Source organism: Phoenix dactylifera, chromosome 2 (genome assembly GCF_051530095.1).
Source record: "Phoenix dactylifera cultivar Ajwa chromosome 2, Ajwa_hap1_PhDact_Kaust_v1.1, whole genome shotgun sequence".
Lineage (NCBI taxonomy): Eukaryota > Viridiplantae > Streptophyta > Magnoliopsida > Arecales > Arecaceae > Phoenix > Phoenix dactylifera.
The window spans coordinates 12,681,847-12,700,833 of record NC_143191.1 but is presented as its reverse complement, the minus strand read 5'-3'; the positions used below and the strand labels follow the sequence as shown (position 1 = coordinate 12,700,833).

General features: G+C 38.8%; 3 protein-coding genes across 7 annotated transcripts; 2 read left to right on the top strand and 1 right to left on the bottom strand.

Moving 5' to 3' along the window:
• Window positions 1–256: 256 nt before the first annotated feature.
• LOC103722158 (Sas10/Utp3/C1D family) lies at window positions 257–9,200 on the top strand. 2 transcript variants are annotated; one of them, XR_606427.5, is made up of 7 exons: window positions 257–570; window positions 665–720; window positions 846–900; window positions 1,063–1,143; window positions 1,232–1,488; window positions 8,588–8,636; window positions 8,875–9,200. XR_606427.5 is itself a non-coding variant. In XM_008812610.4 (6 exons), exons 1-5 carry the CDS (start codon window positions 354–356, stop codon window positions 1,456–1,458), a joined length of 636 nt encoding a protein of 211 aa, XP_008810832.1. In that variant the 5' UTR covers window positions 258–353; the 3' UTR covers window positions 1,459–1,488; window positions 8,875–9,200. The 2 variants fall into 2 exon arrangements, 1 of the variants encoding a protein (XP_008810832.1); XM_008812610.4 differs by lacking the exon at window positions 8,588–8,636 and having other exon boundaries at window positions 258–570.
• Window positions 9,201–11,802: 2,602 nt separating this feature from the next.
• Window positions 11,803–14,397, top strand: LOC103722143 (uncharacterized). 4 transcript variants are annotated; one of them, XR_005513784.2, is made up of 6 exons: window positions 11,803–12,600; window positions 13,000–13,090; window positions 13,255–13,304; window positions 13,405–13,475; window positions 13,684–13,912; window positions 13,991–14,397. XR_005513784.2 is itself a non-coding variant. In XM_008812598.5 (4 exons), the coding sequence occupies exons 1-4, from the start codon at window positions 12,469–12,471 to the stop codon at window positions 14,183–14,185; spliced, it is 627 nt and encodes a 208-aa protein (XP_008810820.3). In that variant the 5' UTR covers window positions 12,039–12,468; the 3' UTR covers window positions 14,186–14,397. The 4 variants fall into 4 exon arrangements, 2 of the variants coding, with proteins under 2 accessions (XP_008810820.3, XP_026666422.2); XR_005513785.2 differs by lacking the exon at window positions 13,255–13,304; XM_008812598.5 differs by lacking the exons at window positions 13,000–13,090; window positions 13,255–13,304 and having other exon boundaries at window positions 12,039–12,600.
• A 2,598-nt stretch (window positions 14,398–16,995) lies between these two features.
• J8 (Chaperone DnaJ-domain superfamily protein) lies at window positions 16,996–18,487 on the bottom strand. Its single transcript, XM_008812583.5, has 3 exons — window positions 18,123–18,487; window positions 17,714–17,782; window positions 16,996–17,400 (listed from the first exon to the last, which is right to left on the bottom strand). Exons 1-3 carry the CDS (start codon window positions 18,357–18,359, stop codon window positions 17,206–17,208), a joined length of 501 nt encoding a protein of 166 aa, XP_008810805.3. The 5' UTR covers window positions 18,360–18,487; the 3' UTR covers window positions 16,996–17,205.
• Between the last annotated feature and the right edge of the window lie 500 nt (window positions 18,488–18,987).

The window sequence follows — 18,987 nt, the reverse complement described above, 5'->3', positions numbered from 1 at the left end:
GTATTTGCTTTCTCAGAAAAAAAAAAAAAAAAAAAAATTGACGTAGATAATGTTGCTTGGGAAAAACCTCGCAGGAGGACTTTGTAAGCCAAGTTTGGGCCCATTTTGTACCAGAACGGTGCCGCGATGATATCTTTTCCTGATATGGCAACCAAAAATAACATATAGATCGTCTGATATCAAGTGGACGGCTCTGATCATCCAATCCAAGCTGAACTCACAAACCATAACCCTAGCCCACCCACGTCGACGAATGGGTCTGAAAGCTCGATCATTTTTGCAACCTCTCTCTCCTCCTCTCTCGGTTTCTTCCGCGGGGTCTTTGTCTCCCTTCTCGGCTGGAGAAAGAAAGAATGGCGGGCGGGGAAGGAGGGGAGACAGCGGCGAGCGTGGTCCCGAGAGCCGCCATGGATTCCCTGAGAGAAACCCTAGCCTCCACGGAGGAGCTGAGCGCCAATCTCCTCCAGTTCCTCTCCATGGCCGAACCCGACGTCCTCGCTGAGCTGCCCCCTCTTCACCGCGCCCGTGCCTTCCTCCTTCTCGCCAAGGCCGCCTCCACCCTCTTCGCGGGTGATCTCCTCTCGCTTCCGATTCCTGAATACTATCGTTTTCTCTTTCTATTTCCTTCTATGTGATTATCTTTGCTTGCAATTTATTTGAGCAGTGCGGTTGAGATGCAGCGGAATTCACCCCGATGATCACCCCGTCAGTAAAGAATTTGTAAGATTTCTTTCTTTTTTCTTGTTAGTTTTTAGCAAAGTTTTGATCTTGTGAGTGAGTCGATGGACAAAAGCAATGTTGGTTGGTTGGTTGTGACGGTTTTTCAATCTGAGTTTTGATTGCAGGACAGATTGAGCTTGTACGAAGAGAAATTAGAGCGGTTTGATGACTGGAGCAAAGGTATTTAGGATACCCTTTAGTTATATCTGATGTTTTCGGTTGGCATGTTGCTCTGTGTTTTGAATCCTTGCTTCGCATTGTTATCTTCATGTAGCTTTACATGTATTGACATAATTCCTTCTCATATTTATTAAATCATTTTTTGTATAAATAAAACGATAGCACCATTGCGGCCTTCGACTAAGTTGAATTATCAGGCGGCAACCCGTTTCATTGGGCATTCATTACCGGATTTGACTCCAGGTAGGTGAATGAATTGATTTTTCATCTTCCTAATTGGAAACACGTTTTTAGATTTTCTGCTAATTTAGGAGGCATTTGCATGTTTCAGAACAGAGAAAAAGTCTGCAGGACATTAGTCGAGGGGATGGTGTCGGGAGTAGGGCTTCCGAGAAGCATAGGGCAAAGAAGAAGAGGAAATATCAGTCACCTGAAAAACCATCTGCACGTGCTGCTGCTCAAGAATTTCTCGAGAAAGCAGCACGTGAGCTTCTCAGCTCTAGTGATTGTGGGGTGAAGGGACCTCTGCAGAACATCTCAGATGAAGATGATGAATAGATATTGCTCCGACATGACTTGCCTTTTCAGGTATATTTGGATTTGGGAATTGATATGTGCGTGCTACGTCATTTGTCGTAGTTGGTCAGGGCTGTCACAATTAGCTTATCATCCTTATTTTTCTGTGCTCATAAAAAAAATCGTGAAGGTAATTACTCTATGCTGAGAGACAAAATCTAGTGTGATAGTTCTTGCATAAGTTGCATTCTTGCATGGATATTTTTTGTTAAATGGGCAAGATGTAATATATATTTTTTGCTAATAGGTTTATTGCCAAATCATCTTTTGTTCTATTTATACTTGTCATTTAATGAGCGTTATATGACCACCATAGTGCGATTTTGCTGTTTTGCTGTTCCGTTTATTTAGAGGCTTCTAAAAAATGTGGGGAGGGAATCTTTCACTCTGTTCCCATCTGAGTAGTTTATAACTTTACCATTATTTGACATTTCTGCACTTTGATATATTTTGAATTTAAGTTTTTTCTTACATAATTACAGTTTACAAGATATCAGAGACAATCAACTCTGTCGACTTCTCTGTACAACCGAAATGCATGAAAATTCATGTTGAAATTGATATTTGTCTGTCTAGATAAGACGAGTGCCCATAGAACATATCTGACACAAGCTTAGGATGAGGAAATTTTCAGAATTTTGTTTTATTCTGAAGGAAAGCATGAAAAAATCAGCTTCGGACGTGGACTCAATTATCTTTCAAATAAATCATTAATACTTAGTTGTGACCTTTTGCTTTGGTTTATTTAATCCGGGATTCTATGAAAAAGTGGAAGCCCGTTGAACTAAAAGTTTGCCAAAAATTATGTATATCTGGTCATAAACGTAAATATTGTTTTCTTCATGTTATGACTTTGTATTAAGACATCGCCAGCCATATTAAGTGTTAGCAAAAACTAAATAGTTGAAGATGTGGTGCTTGAGTGCACGAATGAAGTAATTGATCAAAAAAGGTAGCGATAAGAGGACAAGCGGCAAGCATTAAAGAACAACTATATTTATGATTGGAATTAGATTCAGCAATCACTGGATTGTACTTGAGTCCATATTTTGGATTCCATTACCCACACTGACAGACAGAACCATGGCTTCACCAACTGATTCCCATAATAAACACAGAAGTTTTAGATGCAAAAGAGTGAACCACTTCATATCTTTCTCTCACAAAAGGTATCAAATGTGAGAGAGTACTGGAAATAGTACTCTAGATAACTATTACTAGAAACCCTGATATTTTATATGATATGTTTCTTGTTATCTGCCTACTTGCAATAAAGTAATAGAAGTCTATCGACTTTCTAATGTGCTCCTGAGAATAGAGGCAGATCCCTGGGTATGGAATCGTAGGAAAAGAAAAAAGGGGTGGGGTGGGGTGGAACAGGTAGCGAGTGCGACGATGCAACGGAGCCACAATTCCCCCAAAAATCCATGAAACACCTTATAGGGCTTTATTGGTGGCCCCCTAACCCCTCATAAATTTCTTTCTTTTTTTGGGGTACTGGCAGCCTCCCCTTCCTGTCCAGGTAATAATAGGCTTACAGGTATGCTCAGCTGGAGTACTTTTCTGTCCAAAATAATGGTGCCAGTTGTACATAGCACTGGAATCTTTCCATTTCAGATAAAAAAATTATTATTTCTTTTTTGTACAATGGCGGCTCACATACTACGGGTGTGAATACGACCAACAAAATCAGAAAATAGAAAACTACGTAAAGACCCTGGCACAGACCCACTATCCACCCAGACGAAACCACTGGATAGGCCGCATAGGAAGCCACCTAGTCGGCAGTCCCATTTGCCTCCCTATACACGTGTGAGGCCTGGTGGGACTCGCACTCCTCCATCAATCTGCGAATCTCATGGATCAATGGCCGGTCCTCAGTTGTGCGTCCCCATCTCCGGATCTACTCAACTACCGTGGCTGAATTGCCATCAAGAATAATACGGTCCCCAGCCAGCGTCTGCCTTGTATAGTAGATACCCTCCCAGGCTGCTCTAAGCTCGGCATACACTACTGACGAGTCAAAGGTCCGCCAGCCCTCCGTCGCAACTAATCTAGCATCGTGGTCTCGGATGGCGAACCCCACACCATTGCATCTTTCCTCATCAGCCATGCTGCTGTCGAAGTTCACCTTGAGGAAGCCAGAGGCGGGGGCACTTAGGAGATGAGTATTGTCCTGGACATTGTATGAACAGAATGGGGGCCCCAAATGTCCCTAGCCAACTCAGATAATGCCTCTACAACGCCGGTGATCTCTGTCGCATGCATAAAGGCTCTAACCGCCCTCACCCTTGGGTAAGGGCTGACGCCCTCGAAGACTCGGGCATTTCTATCTAGCCAACACTGGTAGGCCAGATAGGTAGCACGAGTTTCTCTCTTCTCCAACACAGATCCCCATGCCGAGGCCTCCAGGGATCGTAGGAACTTCTCGATAGACGACCACCTTTGCCACTGATCCGGCTAGCCTGAAGCATAGCGCCAAATCTGACTAGCCCGTGGGTAGTCAATGAGGGCGTGGAAGATGGTCTCCTCCATATTCGGACAAGTCACACAGGTTGCAGGGACCCTCACACCCTGCCTCCCCAGCACAGCTCTGGTAGGACAAGCATCTCCAGGCCATCTTCTAGAGAAATAGGGCAACTCGAGGATGAATGCGCAATCTCCAGATCCATATGCTCTCCATCTGTCGAGTCGAGGGCCCTGGGACCAGTCTCGAGCCCTCACCACCGGCGACCCAGTCATGCTCCACACTCTCCTGTCAGCTGTCACTCCCTCTGGGATGGGTACAGCTAAAACTCGCTCGGCCAGCTGCTCCTCAAGCACGCGCCCGATGAGATACTCGTCCCAGCTCTGCTCTCCTCTGACGAAGAGCTCGCATACACTTCAGCCCTCCAACTACCTGTGGCCGGCCAGCCCTCCAACTATCTTCCAGAATTCTGACTGTCCGGCCATCCCTGATCTTCCATCCGATCGCCGGTAGCACTCTCGGGGCACGCACACAAATCTCCCGCCATATGAAAGGTGCTCCTGGTCTAGCGCGCATGGCGTCCTGGGATGCTGAGTCACTATATTTCGCTCTCATCAGAGCGCCCCATAAACTCACCAGCTCTAGGAGAAACCTGGCTGCCAATTTGGTCGAAAGTATCTCCCTGCGCTCGATCAGTAAGTGTACTCCCAGTCCACCCCAGCTGGTGAAAAATTATCTTTCATCTGTGGAAAATGAAAGAGAAGAATAAATAATCAAAATTTCATATAATGGTTAAATATCTGAGAAGAGACACAAAGCATTAATAAATATGCCAAATGAGGTAATCTTTAATAGGATCAAGTAATTTACACGTCCAATGCATTCCAGTTGTTTTTATAGCTATAACCATGTCATAAATGCATTGTTACTTTTTCCTTGATATGTTCTTTTTATTTCATCTTTTGATGAGGAATGAAAGCAAAAGCTAAACCAAAAGGGATGTTTATATTAAGAAAAAAGTCTATAGGGATGGCAGTTAACAAATTTGGAGTAACATGCACAATGAACAAAAATGGAAAGGTCCTTTTCTTTTTCTCAAAAAAAAAGAAAATTACATTGAAGGGTTCAAACTCTATACGCATATTGGCATTTTTGGCTGCAAGGAGATTTAAGCTTTAGCATAAAGAGAGTCCATTTGATTTTTCATATGAGTGTTGGTTTCTCTCTTCATGCAATTGACATCATAACTATTGCAATGGTGTTTCTTCTTTTCTCGAAGAGAGAAGTTTTTGTTTTTATTGTTATTTGGGCGTGTTGGAATGTTCTTAGACCTGTTATATGCTTCTTCGTAGTAAATAGAATTTTGTTTTCAAGTAACAAAAAGGGAAAAATGACAATTTGCTCAGTTGCCCAATTTTCAACCTTCTATTATTGGAAACCCAGAAAATTACTAAGTTACAATAACTGTTACATCATATATAAAAATCATAGGCATCATCTCATTTCAATATATGTTTAAGCGCACAACCTAAATCACATTGAGCACAATTTTGATTTGTATTTGAAGTTCTGGCACTACCCCTACTTAAAGAAGTAGATTGCATCGGGCTTTCTTGTTCATTCTTCAAGTTCGGTTGATTTGCATACCTCTATAAGCTATCCACTGAGGGATGGCATTACGACCAAGCAATGTTCATATGCGTCACTTATTCTATTATAAGCAATAAAAAGTTCGACTATATCTAATAAATAGAAAATATGAAAATGATTAATGAGTGGATAAAAATCTTGTATTCAGAACTCATAAGAATGGAGAGAAAGCATATAATTGAACAAAGTAATGTTGAAACCAAACATGACACTTTTAATCTACAGAATAGGGTGGTCAAAAAAAAAATCATGTAAGTAGGGTTTCAGGAAGAAAGGGCTTTGTGCCTGAAGAATAAGCAAAGATGGATCATCCTTCGATTATTCGTTGGAAGTTTGGAAACTACATGGAATGACTTATGCATGTTTCTTCATCAATTCGGAAATGTTCTGATAGAAAACTGGAAGGGCTTTTTTCCTTCCAAAAAAGTGAGATGAGGAGGGAAGAGATCTTAGATTGGTAAGCTGACATCTACTTAGGAGTTACGTAAGAATATAGGTGGTATGAGAATGTAGTAAAATTTAGAGGCAAGAGAGTGCTGAACAAGTCATTTTTGTTGCCATGATTTTTTCTTTATACAGGAGGAGGAGAGATCGGTGATGTTTCAAGTATGGCTAACTCAAGGCAGATGTAGTAGACGCATGAATATCAGTTACCCTTAGAATTTAAAAGAAAATTATATAGACAATCTTAAGAACTTTCTATTATATGGATTTTAATGTCAAATAGACAAAAAGGACAGTGGGAAGTAAGATGCATCTGTAATTAAACTTAAACTAAATAAAATTAAAAAGGATGGATACAAAGGCCCCTCATCTTCTTTTGGTGCAAGGCCTTTCTCCTTGAGCACTAGTCCCCTCTGCATACGGCTTTCATGAGCCTCTGTGCTATGTGCATCGAGTCATGAATGCCTTTAAAGTACTTCCCCTGCAATATCACTGCAACAGCTTAGTAGGGTTTAATTTGCACATACCATAACCTAAGTGTTTCCACCCACCCAGAAACTTGATCCTACATCAACTCCTGCTTCCCTATGCTTTTGATTTTTTTATGCTCCTAGCGATATGTTTATTATGATTCGATCAAAACTTCTATTATTCTATATCATATCCCTTATTACTATTCTTCCATTTTAGTATATTCAATAATAACGATCTTGTCAACAGACACCAACATAGTGGCTGTTAGTGCTGCTTTTTAAGAGTTTATTTCCTGCATACATTCTGCCTCTCTATTAGTTTTCTGCTCATGCAGCAAGATGTGCTCTCTTCTTGCCTATTTTGATAGGTAGATTCGAGAGTAGAAGAGTTAGATTTATTTGCTTTAGAGAAGGTTTAAAGTGGAATCACTGAAGAATAAGGGAAGGAAAAACTGTTTGGAATTTAGATTGGTAGGGTTCTGTCCAAAATTTAAAAGGACAGACCCCTAAGAAACGACTTCGAAGCAGAGAAAGGGACCAAAGAAGTGCTGGGTGGGGTTAGTCGGAAATTAGCTGGAGTTTTTTTCTTTTTATGTCACAAAACTTTGCCTTGGATGACAGCCAGTTTAGTAACATGGATAAATCTAATAACATGTTATGATAGGATAAGGTCATTTGCTTATGTTAATAATTATCCTTGTCTTTTGGTTTTCCAATGATAGATTAATTATGGGCTTTTTAAATAAGCAAACAATTTCCTTACAAAAGAAGTTTGCAATGCATATGCTTTTGTAGAAGTAGACTTCAAAGACATACGGCAATGCCGATTTTTTTTTTTATTTTTTTTGAATTGTTCACATCAAAGGCTGGTGATTAATTAGGAAAAATTTAGCCATGAAACAAATTCTTTCATATTAAGTTTCAATATTCCAGCTTCTCTTCTTAATTTGCATCAATGGGTAAAGGAAGGTGGTGTTGGAGTCAGTGCAATAAACTAAAGAAAGAGGTATGCTTAGATCTTATGTGGCACCTCAAAGATCTTTTTAGGTTGTACATATGTATTCACAAATATGTTAAAGAAGTAGAAATTTTAGTTTTTTTTGCTTGGTATTAAATGTGAAGAAGAGAAGATACAAACAGCAAGTCATTTAAAGGGGAAGAGATAAGAATCAAGGCAAAGAAAATGCAAGGGGGATAATCAATATCTCCTATGATAAATGAGATATTCAACATACAAAAGTTAGAAACCCATATGAGGCCTTCATAATTGCTCTAAGCTATACTCTAAAGCCTTATTCTAGAGGCCCTTATTCCAAACCCAACCTATAGCCAAATGCTGACATTTTAAAAACTAATTCAATTTAAAACAGGACTTGCATAACTTGAGAATTCTGCTTTTATACTCAAAACAAATTCTTGGCCATCTTATATCCAAGCCTAAAACTAAATGCTTACTAACGGACTCATAAAGCCATCCTAATTTGCATTTTAGGATTAGTTCAAAAACATGAAAAACAAAATTCAATCCATAACCATATCAATGGAGCCTTGTCCCAACTATGTAGGGTCCACCTTTACAGATCCTCATTGAATGTTGACTTTGAACCAGTTCATAATTTGATGTGCTTTTTGCGATTGTTAGTCAACCTAACATCAACTTCCATTGCCTTGGCACTGTATTGACATTGTTGATATAATTTGGTATACATGTCAACTTTCAGCTGTTATTCGTCGAAATTATTTTACTGATTATTACATTACCACAGTTTGTGGTCGTGCATATTACAAGGGAAATGTTTTATGCAGTGAAGGGCATGGTCTATGATCTTCACCTAAAGTACAGCCTCTTGAACCTCGCTGTGTCATCATGTTTTCTATTATTATTAAAATGTCAAAGTAGCAATTGTGCAACCTATAATGGGCATGGGCCTTGTGAAATGCAATATTCTTTAATTTAAGTTCGAGTAGTCCGGAAGATCATTTCCATTTGGTTATTTAATGTGGGCCCTCAGCTTATGTTTCTTTAGAAATTCAATTATGTTGTTATACTGATTCTCTTCTTGGATGGTCCCTTCAGCGGTTGCGTGTTCTTTAAAGGTTGTTGCTGCTTAACCCACTGACAATAGGTATTTGCATATGGCCCCTATATGATTCTTATCTTGCATATGGAGCCAATGCAACTGCTTGGTGTGACATAGATATAAGTCTGAATTCCTTGTTTGTATGCCATACCACTCCCCTCCCGGGGCAATTGCCTTACATTTTAAGTTTCATGTATGTATAATAGTATTGCCATTACCTGCGTATTCATCCTCTTACATGTTTTAACATATTCTTTTGTAACACTATTTTATTGTGCATCAGGAACTGGTCAGCTACCTGAAAGATTTCATCCACAATCAGGCAACAAAGGGCACCTCATGATAGCATTTTCTGTTTACAGGTCTCAACTTCTTTGTCGAATTTTATTTTGTCCATATGCCAGACGAAGCCATCAATTCTAATGTTATATTCTGGCTAAAGATTTCAGCACACAGAATTTGCTAGACTTTTGTTGTACAGATAACTCATGAATCTGTGTTCAACTACAGATAAAAGAACTCCTCTGGTTCTATTTGGTTGTCAGGAACTTGAAGGATATGTTTTCTTTCATTTGGAAGTTTTAAATGCTGGATTATTATCATTGTCAATCCTAGTTTCTTGAGTTCATTCCCTAGACAGCATCAAGGGAGATTAATTCAGTTGACGGGAGAGGTGGTTGAGGCAAGGCGAACAAAGGTTAATTTGGAAGGCCATTAATTTGAGTGAACTTAGAATTTTTCGAATACTACGGTCCTGTCTATTAACTACATTCTAAATGCATCGTATCTAAATTTTTAATTTATTTAATAATCAGGACGGATTTAAATTTTTGATCTATTTTGTATTTAAACCGATTTGACTCGGCTCGATTATTATTTGTAATTGTTGGTTATCCCTCCGCCCCCTGCTTTATGACCTGTCTTTTTTAGTAGAATTAATTCTGGGGCCAAACAAAAAAAAGCACCAAGTCTGAAATGATACTTACCGCTTGTTTTGCACTACGCAACCCCCGTTGTTATGGTAGACCCACTAGGTGGAGCTCTCCCTGTTTCTCATGGTATAGAATGTAACATGGCATCCAATTTCTTCTTGCATATTGGATGTGACACCATGCAACAACATGATGGTGTGACACCATGGTGCATTAAGTTGGTCCTAAAAGTCAGGTGATGTCCATAAGCTCCATTTCTAATGGTGGCAAGCTTCTTGGTTTGGAGATCCCCTGAATTTGTTAAATAGTTTTAGAGTATGAAATCAACCATGCAGTGTTTAAAGAGTTGGTCACACGATATCACAGTGATGTCAAAAGCTCATGGTTCAATTCCTTTATGGCATGGGACCATTGTTATAAATACATGGTGTCTGTCTGCGTGAAAGGTACAAAGTCATGTATGCAGGAGAAATAAAATGGGACAGCGTCATGGTACGGACAACCAAAAGCCTTGTTTCATTCCCTCTTTTCTTTAATTCTTAAACATTAGAAAGTTAAAGTTCTCCATCATCATATCCTTGATCTCTTATCTCTTATATAATGCATGCTTTCCTCTCTCTTTTTTTCTTCTTTTTATTAAAGGCTTCCAAAACAACTATACAAAAAAATTGCTTCAACATCACAATTGGATATTCAATATACTATAGTTTATCATATATAGGAGTGGCAAGCGGGTTAGGTTGGACAAGAAATGGATCAGGTTGGATATATGATGGATTAAAAATTGGTCAAAATCTAGATCCAAATCCGACCATTTTATTAAATTAGTAATTTAGCTCGATCTACGAGAAGTTGAAATAAGTTAAACCAGTTAAATAATTAAGTATTGCTATCTCTAATCATTCACAATCATTAGAGTAGAGCCACTGCACATCTTACCAACCAACCTATGCTTCGCCATAGGTAATGTTGATTTTGCTAACATAATATAGTGTTGTACCTAAAATATGTCCATAGTGATATTTGATTGCGAACTTGGCCCCCACCAATAAAATCTCTTTTTAATTTATCCATCAAAGTTTGACTTAATCTAATGATTACTCTGCGGATCTCTTGGATGCCTCTAAAAAATATATAGGCAGGAAATTGCATAATTGTGCCATCTTGATTTCTATTAACCTCTCGAGAAAGCACAATACTTCATAAGGCTGAATTCAATCTACAATAGCTTAGCAGGACTTCTCATGTTCTAGATATTTTACTACTAAAGTGGCTAAGTTAATTACTTTTCTCTATCAAATGAGAAATTATATCTTGCATTGTGTGCACCACGTGGCTTTGCACTATACCAATTAGGTTATCTCATTATTGCAGGTCCCAAGTTTTTATGCACGCATCTTAGCAATTGGCTTATAGGGATGAGATGATATGATTGGCGTGATGCACGGTATATCGGTATATATGGTGTAGAATATAATTTGGCTTTGTGGAAGTGATTTGATATGTAAATATTCATCTATATGGAAAGAAAAACAGGAGACCCATGGCAGCTCATCCATCACCTTTAAAGATGAGGTCCCCAGAGGCCTCTCTGGCCTGGCCTGCCTCCAAGGCCTTTCCTTTCCCCTAGCACTGAGGTCTGAGGTGGACTTATTCCCCCTCCCTCCTCCAACAACTCCTCCCTTGGAGCGTTGTTCCCAATACACCCCTGGTCATCCTTGGAATAGGAAGGGAACAACTTGTCATGGGGATTGTTCTCACCATGTCCTCTCCTTGTTTTGGTGTGGCTGCCACAACCACCACCTCCCTCTTGTCTCTGTCTTTGAAATGGTCCCTCCCAAAATGATCCTGTCAGTTTATGAGTTGATGCATCTAAGAAGAAATTGGTGAGATAAAAATGGCACAACCTGACTTACCAAGTTTTGAGATGGTTAGCAGTCACAGAAACAATTTATTTTATTTTGCCATTTAAAATCCTTCCTTCAATTCCAATTGCTAACATCTATTCTGGCAGCAAATATAACATCATAATTTACTCAAATCCATGAGTTTAAAGCATTAGAGCACACAAAGATGTAATATGGGAAGGTGGGAGGAAGGTAGAACTTTACCATGTCAAGCAAGAGCAGAATAGGAAAGGGTTATCCCATGGCATTTCATGGTCAAGTTAAGGGAAAGAATTTGTCCAGAAAGTGACCTCTCTATAAGAGAAAGTAAGGGCATTATGGAAAACTCACTCCATCTAATTAATAAAAGTCCCATCCCACCATCTCCCCTTCAAGTGAGTACCCAAGCAGCAACTGCAACATCACAGCACAGCAGCCATTCAACCCCCCCACTCCCTCCTTTTCTCTCTCTACCACCCAAGAGGGGAGAAGAAACAGAGAGGAGAAAATTAAAAGAATCTCCACCCTCCAAGAAGCCCATCTCCAATCCCCCTATCTTTCTTCCTGATGGCCCAGCTGGAACAGGAGTAATGTGAGGAAAGAAAAACCGAGACCAAAACCAAAAAGGAGAAGGGATGAAAGATAAGGGTGGCTTCAGACATGTGTGTCAAGCCAACCAATTCCCCCCTCTCTCTCTTTCTCTCCACCCAAAACAAAACTACTGTCCCAAACTTCCCAAATTGCCCCTCTTCAGGCCAGGAAACTCTCCACCTCCCTTCCATCAAGGGGAAGACTCAGTAGCCAGCTCCTGTTCCCGTTTTATATGGGGCCTTTGCTCCCTTTTGGTCGCGGTCAGACACGGAGAACAGGGCAAGGAACCTCCCTCCCCTGCCCTTCTTTCTCTCTCAATCTCTTTCTCTCCTCTCCTCTCTTTATTTCATCGCAAGTCGGTGCCTTTTTGCCTTCTCCCTTCCTTCTGTGGTTATCTTATCTTTCCTCCTCCCCCCTCCCCCCCTCTCCTCCTCCCCCCCTGTTTTTTTGTCTCTGGGAGAGTTGGTGATGGTGATGAAGAAGGGGAGGAGGGTAGCCATGGAGTCCTCTCCGTCCTCGGCCTCTTATTTGGTTGGGGAAGATGCCAGGGCGTGGTTCAGGCACCAGAGCCTGTTGCAGGACTACGAGGAGTTGCTAAAGGTGAGAGCTTTGGGCTTTTCATCGTCTTCCTGTGTTCAGTTTTGCTGGATAGATGCTGTATCCGATTGAATTGATTTGGGGTTTTGTTTTGGTGTTGGAAACAAATGTTTTGGGTATCTTGTGATATGGGGTTTTTCTGATAATCACTTATTCCAGGGATCTTTAGTGTTTCTTTTCCTGTTTATGACATTATTATTAGGTTGTCTTGGTTATATATTGATATTATTTTCATTATTCAGGGGATGTAGGCTTTCTGCTATTGTGATTAGCTAGAATGTTTTGAGGTGTATATTATATGATTGTTTTGACATTAAGTAGTTAAGGTTTCATCTTGGTCTAAGGGAATGAACAATTTGGGGTTGATTTGTGATGGGTTTTACTTATTCTCTTGGATTTCAGGTACCTAGAGTTTGTCTTCTGAATTGTTTTCCTTAACCCCTTTTCCTCTGTTGATTTCCACAAGCGTAGGGCCTTCGTTGATGGATCTAAGGTTTGTTGATGCTTCCTTCTGTTCCAGGGTTTGTCTTAGTTTTGCTTCTTTTCTCGTGACATCTTTCCTGATTTGCATTTATGGTTAGGTTTTTCAAATTTTCTGTTGTTTTCTGAAGGCCCTTTATGTTTTCCCATTTCTAAAGATTTTTCTCTATTTTTCAGTTTAAAAAGTGTCAGACATTCCTATTGGGGTTTTGGCTTCCAATTGAAAGGTCTTATTTTAAATGTGTTACCAGATATCTTTTTGGTCATTGTTACCATGGGATCTCTCCTTCCTTCATAACTTTTATAAGCTGTACCCTCTTTTCACAGGAAACTGAAGCAAAGAGGAAGCAATTGCAAAAGGCCCATCAGAAGAAACTTAAGCTCCTTGCTGAAGTCAGGTACCGCCTATTTCTTATATTCCTTTTTCTAGTTGCCATTTTCCTTGTTTCCTATTGCCAATTTTTGGAAGTTTTTAAAAGATTAAAGTTCGCAAAGTTAGTAAGACCCATGGTTGCGAATGTCTTAATTCTTTTTACTGGAATGAATTGCGTTGTAAGGTCTGAATTCACAACAAGTGACTCATGTTGGTTGTCTGGGATGATGTAGATTCTTGCGGAAAAGATATAGGTGCTTAATGAAGAATCCATCGCAAAAAACCACATATAGACTCAAAAAGCAATCTCCCAAAATCCCAGCCCAAGTGGTTTGCCATGGTCGAGCATCAAATCCGGTGACTCAAGAGCAAGTCCATCAAAAAGATAGAAGTTACATAGGAAGAGAAGCTGCTGTCCCAAGCACTTCTGCAGTATTAGACTTGAACCAGGTTTCATCACCGGTAACCACTTGAATTGATATGCATATGTATTATACTTTATACATTATATTGTCGTAATGTGTTTTTGTTTAATTACAGAATGGTGAGGAAATGAAGGAGTTTCAAGTGCAATGGGAGCCCCTGAAGGTTGGTAAGTTGAACAAGTGTTCGACAGAGGGTGACCTTGCGGCGAATGATCTAAGGTTATCGATATGTCGAGATGTTGGGAAAGGAGTGAACCGTGCCGGAAAGAGGAAACTTACATGGCAGGACCATGTAGCTTTGAAGGTGTAGAATCTTTGGTGCATATTGGGTGAAAGACACAGACTGTTATGCCTCTCCATTCGTTTATCTGTGAATTTTACTTTTGCTACCAATCTTTGGATTGTAAATATAACTCTCAGACATTAGGTATAGATGTTTTATACAGCGAACTTTTTATAGCTGTAGAGATGATGCCTGGGCTATGAAGAATCAATTCTTTCTTGTGTTATTGAAACGTGAAACTCTACTATGCTCACAGATTCATGAGGGAAAATATGAGTTTGGTAAATTGGTGGAGCACTTGTAGACCTTCTACCTCATTTGACATCTATAAAGCCATTGAAAAATGGTTAAGTCCTTCGCCAGGAAGTGTAGAACTACTTGCTCAACTATTCATTTGCTTATGAACTATCTGAAACCATTTACATATCCTCGGAATACTGAACTACTTTGGATTTATCATCCGAACTCCAACTATATGTTGCTTTATTTATTTAGTGCTCTTGTTTATGATGAGAATATCTGCTGGATGTTTGGATGTTGTTAGCTGTGTTCAAAAGATTTATGTTGATTGTCTCCCAGAAGACTAGCTTGTATAGCTATCAATATAATGGATTTTGTGGTAGTGATTGGAATGTGTGGCATTACTGTAAAAGATTGTATTTTTCAAACTGGAATTTGGAGCTACGGCCCTACATTATTCAGGAAGTCAGCTGGGGGTACTTGCTTCCTTGCTCAATCTACATAGTGAATGTTTAATTGTGAGCGCAGTCAAATCAGGAAGGGTATTTTTCATATTAGGTGCATAATTTGTCATTGAATGCCTTGCTGTTTTTCTGTTCATTTAATCTTTGAGGTGGCAAGGAATAATAGTCTCACATCGGGTTGGTTAGGTTAAAAACTCGTGGTGCTTGCATAATTTTAGATTTATCCATCTAAATGTCCGGATTTTTAGATATAATTTCGACATGATATTGGAGCCCACGAATATCTTTCAGGTTCTATATGTGAGAGGGAGCATTGAGGAGTAATAATTTTACATCGGATGAGCTTAAGAATTTTTGTGGTGCTTATATTTTGTTCGGCCCATCTATCTAAATATCTGGGTTTTTAAATAGGATCTTAATATAGATATTGTTATTGAACAGTTCTGGTCGAAGTTTCCTTCATGAGGCATGAACATGTTTTAACAGCTTGGGCAAACTTGAACAAGCAACTTCTTGAGATAAACAAGAAGTTGATGCGCTTTCATCAAGAAAAAAAAGTGTGCGAGAAGTTTTTTTGCATAATTTTGGTCTCATCAACTGTTGTAGATTGAGGCATGCATGAAATGCTTCTACCTCAGGACGAAGTTCTATGCCATTTATTTATATTAAGCGTGATTTAACACCCTCTCTAGCCACAAATCTATTTAAGTTTTTGTACCAAATTTGGTGAGACTGATGCCACGTCGTCGTTGCCATCAAGAATATACCATAGTGGATAATAAAAAAAAAGATAAATCAGTAATCAATTTATTTTGGCCTGCCTGTAACATGGCCACCTTGATCTTGGCATCTTATTGTGCATGTTTGTTTAATCATCGCAGGCTCATTCACATTCGTTTGATAAAATAAATCAAAACATCAAAATTTTTTACACAAATCTTATAAATAGTTTTTTTTGAAAAATTAACTGATATACTGCATATATACGAAATGTATAAAGGTAATGCCTATCCATTTGATCCTTCTTTTCTTCAATTCAAATAAAATGTATATTCAATTAAAACATAATTGAGTTGGTGAAATGCCGACATTTGGTACAATGGGAGAGTAGAATTAGGCAGCAGATTGGCTCGCAAACGTGGGCTCATTTCTAAATGGAAAATGGAATTCAAGCTGATAGAGGGATATATCTCCGAAAGAATGTAATAGTTTTTCTCTTTAGGGTTCAATAGCTTATCGAGGGAACCACTTGCATTCTATAGACATTAACCTCCACAATTCAAGTCACGGTCTATACCTTTTATTTGTAAAAAATATAATATTAATCGAGCATCATTTTTCATCATGATCTGATCCAATAATTTGGGGTAATTCATTTTGTGGGAAACAAGATATGATGCAAAGAGTTCGGGATTTTGAGTTTACAAACAATGTGTATTATTACTCTAACTTCATTTTCTTATCTTCTCCGCAATCTAAACTTCAACTTGGCTTCCCACCTTCCAAATGAAGTTGCCAACCCAACCAAATTTAGTTTATTAGTGGACTGTGTTGGACCTAGACATTTGACTCAACTATAGGGCAAAGCTCTGAGCCAATTTTTAAGGCAAAGGAACAGGACATCCTAGGTTCGGACTTATTGAATAAGCTAGACACTATCTAAATGGTAATATAAGACTGAAATCAGATCAGATACACATCAAATATTAGTATATCCATATCCACATTTATTTTATTTGGTAAATACATATATATATATATAAACTATATATTTATAGATATTAACTATATATTTATATCTATATTTGTTTTAAATAAATACGAATACAAATCTGATAAAAAAATATAGATATAAATATGTATATAAATCAAATAATTAAATTTTATAAATAGAAAATCAAAAATATTACTAAATCTAGTTACAAATAAATATGGTTATATTCTTATCCATTTTTTTTAACAAATATGGATATTCATGTTTCTTTAGCAAATATGGATATAGATATAGATATTAGTCGGATGTGCAAAATTTTTATCCATATTTGAATAGATTCGAATCTAAAATAAATCCAAACAAATATTATTCGATCTATTTTCACTCCAAAGCACATGAGACTAAGAAAACAAAACAAATGAAAAGAGCAATGACAAATCAGCATAACTGCACTTAAAGAGACAAAGGTTGAAACCATATACACCCTTCCACCCTTAAATTAGGAAAGGCAAGAAGAGTCCAAATTATATACACATAACACCCACAATTGCTGAGAATTTTAACAGAGAACCTATGTACATTGTCCTCAGCCAATTCAACCTCCAAAGGAAAAGCTGGAGAGAAATTGCTCAGATGTAGGGGTTGATGTGGGAAGAGTAGTCCCTGATGCCAGCCCCCTCCCACCCCATCCATTCCTCCCACAAATCCCAGCTTGGGTCACACATCCCCCTCATCGGTTCGTAGGCGTAGCCGTCGTCGCTCCATTCCTGAGATTCCCATCGCTCCCGTTCCTCCTCGGCTTGCCTCAAGGAGCTCATCACAGTCTGAAGAGGAGAATTCAATCAAATATGATGGTCTTAGTTGCCAATAAAACTCTCATTTCGAGAAAAGATTAATTTATAGATAGCAAGCTAATACAAAAGCTAAGAAATGATTTCGTATTGGTTAATAAGAGAAAAACTCAATTGCCAAAAGTTAAAATTTAACCAAAGAGAGAAGAAAAGGAGCATCCGATCTTGACGAAATGTTTCCATATTAGCCATTTTTTCCTAATAAAGTACCAATCCGAAAGATTATAAAGAATTTTCTCAGGGGATTTTCGAGAGAGAAAAAAGGGGAAGCTTGGAGAATACTTACATCATAGGCTTCGTTGATCCGATGAAACTGAACGCCGCAATTGATTCCTTTGCACACGTCCGGATGGTACTGGAAACAAGAAACCCATTCAATTTGTTTTAGGAAAAATCCGACAAAAATCTTTTCTTTTTTTAAACACAGAATACTCAAATAGATCGTATAGTTTAGAAATAAACCTAAAAAATAAACAAAAAATCCATCATTTCCATGAGCTCACCTTAAAAAGATACCAAAGATCAAAACAAAGACCAATTAGATGAAGAAATCATTCGATTTTTTTTTTCTCCCTCCTAAAAATTAAATTTTTAAGAATCACCCACGATCCATAGCCTTTATTATCTTAATATTTTCGTCATCTTAAAAAATCACCAAAGATTCAGATAAAACCCAAAGAAAAAAGAACACAAACCCGAAGAGCGAGCTGGCGGTAAGCCTTCCTGACCTCCTCCTCGGAGGCACCCGGCTCAATCCGCAGCATCCGGTACTGCTCACTCAAGCTCCCGGAGGCGGCGGAGGTGGCGGAGCACCGCACCCCCCTCCCCGCCCCCTTCCTCCTCCCCTTCAAAGCCCCCCAAGTCCTCCTCCCCACCCAACTCGCCGACGACGAAGCCCCGATCGATCCCGTCGTCCCCATCGAGATCGCCATAATATCCAAAGACCGATACAGAGAAAGAGAGAAAAAAAAAACTGAAGAAGGAAGCCGAGATACACCGCAAGTGGAGTTGCAGCCGAAAAGCGCTCGCCGGAAAGATGAGGCCCCCTATCCGAGCCTCCGGCCTCGCTTATATAAAAAGACTGGACCCAGACCCCGCTTACGTGGCACGTGTGCGGACGAAACCCTCGTCCTTATCCCCTTCTCCTCTCCGCGGCCTTTTAATAATTAACGAGATTAACTTAATTCACGCATTTTTAAGAATCCATCAAACTCCCACAGTCTCCGCAAAACATTGGGCAGGGTCCCACGTTTTACTGATGGGTCTGGTTTTGGGTACAAATACCAAAGCCTCCTTTTATTCACGATTTTTTATCAAAATATTATTTTTTAGAAATGTAATGCATAAAAAAATAATTTTGATATATTTAATTGATAATAAAAAAATATTTTATGTTTAATTAAGCATCTAATTGTATGACGTAGTTTTTGTATTTATAATAAAAAATAAGAGTATTTTTTAAAAAAATATAGTTTTCAATTGGTGGAAAAATAATTTTTTCATATCTCTCATATTTTTTTAATAAAAAATAAAAATTTTATTCTCATTGAAATACTACTT

Excerpts from the sequence above, each read along its gene's own strand:
- LOC103722158 (XM_008812610.4), top strand. The coding sequence starts at position 354 with ATGGCGGGCGGGGAAGGAGGGGAGACAGCGGCGAGCGTGGTCCCGAGA. Across the intron at positions 571-664 it reads CGCCTCCACCCTCTTCGCGG|TGCGGTTGAGATGCAGCGGA; the intron begins GTGATCTCCTCT and ends TTATTTGAGCAG. Across the intron at positions 721-845 it reads ACCCCGTCAGTAAAGAATTT|GACAGATTGAGCTTGTACGA; the intron begins GTAAGATTTCTT and ends TTTTGATTGCAG.
- LOC103722143 (XM_008812598.5), top strand. The coding sequence starts at position 12,469 with ATGGTGATGAAGAAGGGGAGGAGGGTAGCCATGGAGTCCTCTCCGTCC. Across the intron at positions 12,601-13,404 it reads ACTACGAGGAGTTGCTAAAG|GAAACTGAAGCAAAGAGGAA; the intron begins GTGAGAGCTTTG and ends CTCTTTTCACAG. Across the intron at positions 13,476-13,683 it reads AAGCTCCTTGCTGAAGTCAG|ATTCTTGCGGAAAAGATATA; the intron begins GTACCGCCTATT and ends GGGATGATGTAG.
- J8 (XM_008812583.5), bottom strand. The coding sequence starts at position 18,359 with ATGGCGATCTCGATGGGGACGACGGGATCGATCGGGGCTTCGTCGTCG. Across the intron at positions 17,783-18,122 it reads ACCGCCAGCTCGCTCTTCGG|TACCATCCGGACGTGTGCAA; the intron begins GTTTGTGTTCTT and ends TCTTGTTTCCAG. Across the intron at positions 17,401-17,713 it reads GGATCAACGAAGCCTATGAT|ACTGTGATGAGCTCCTTGAG; the intron begins GTAAGTATTCTC and ends TCTCCTCTTCAG.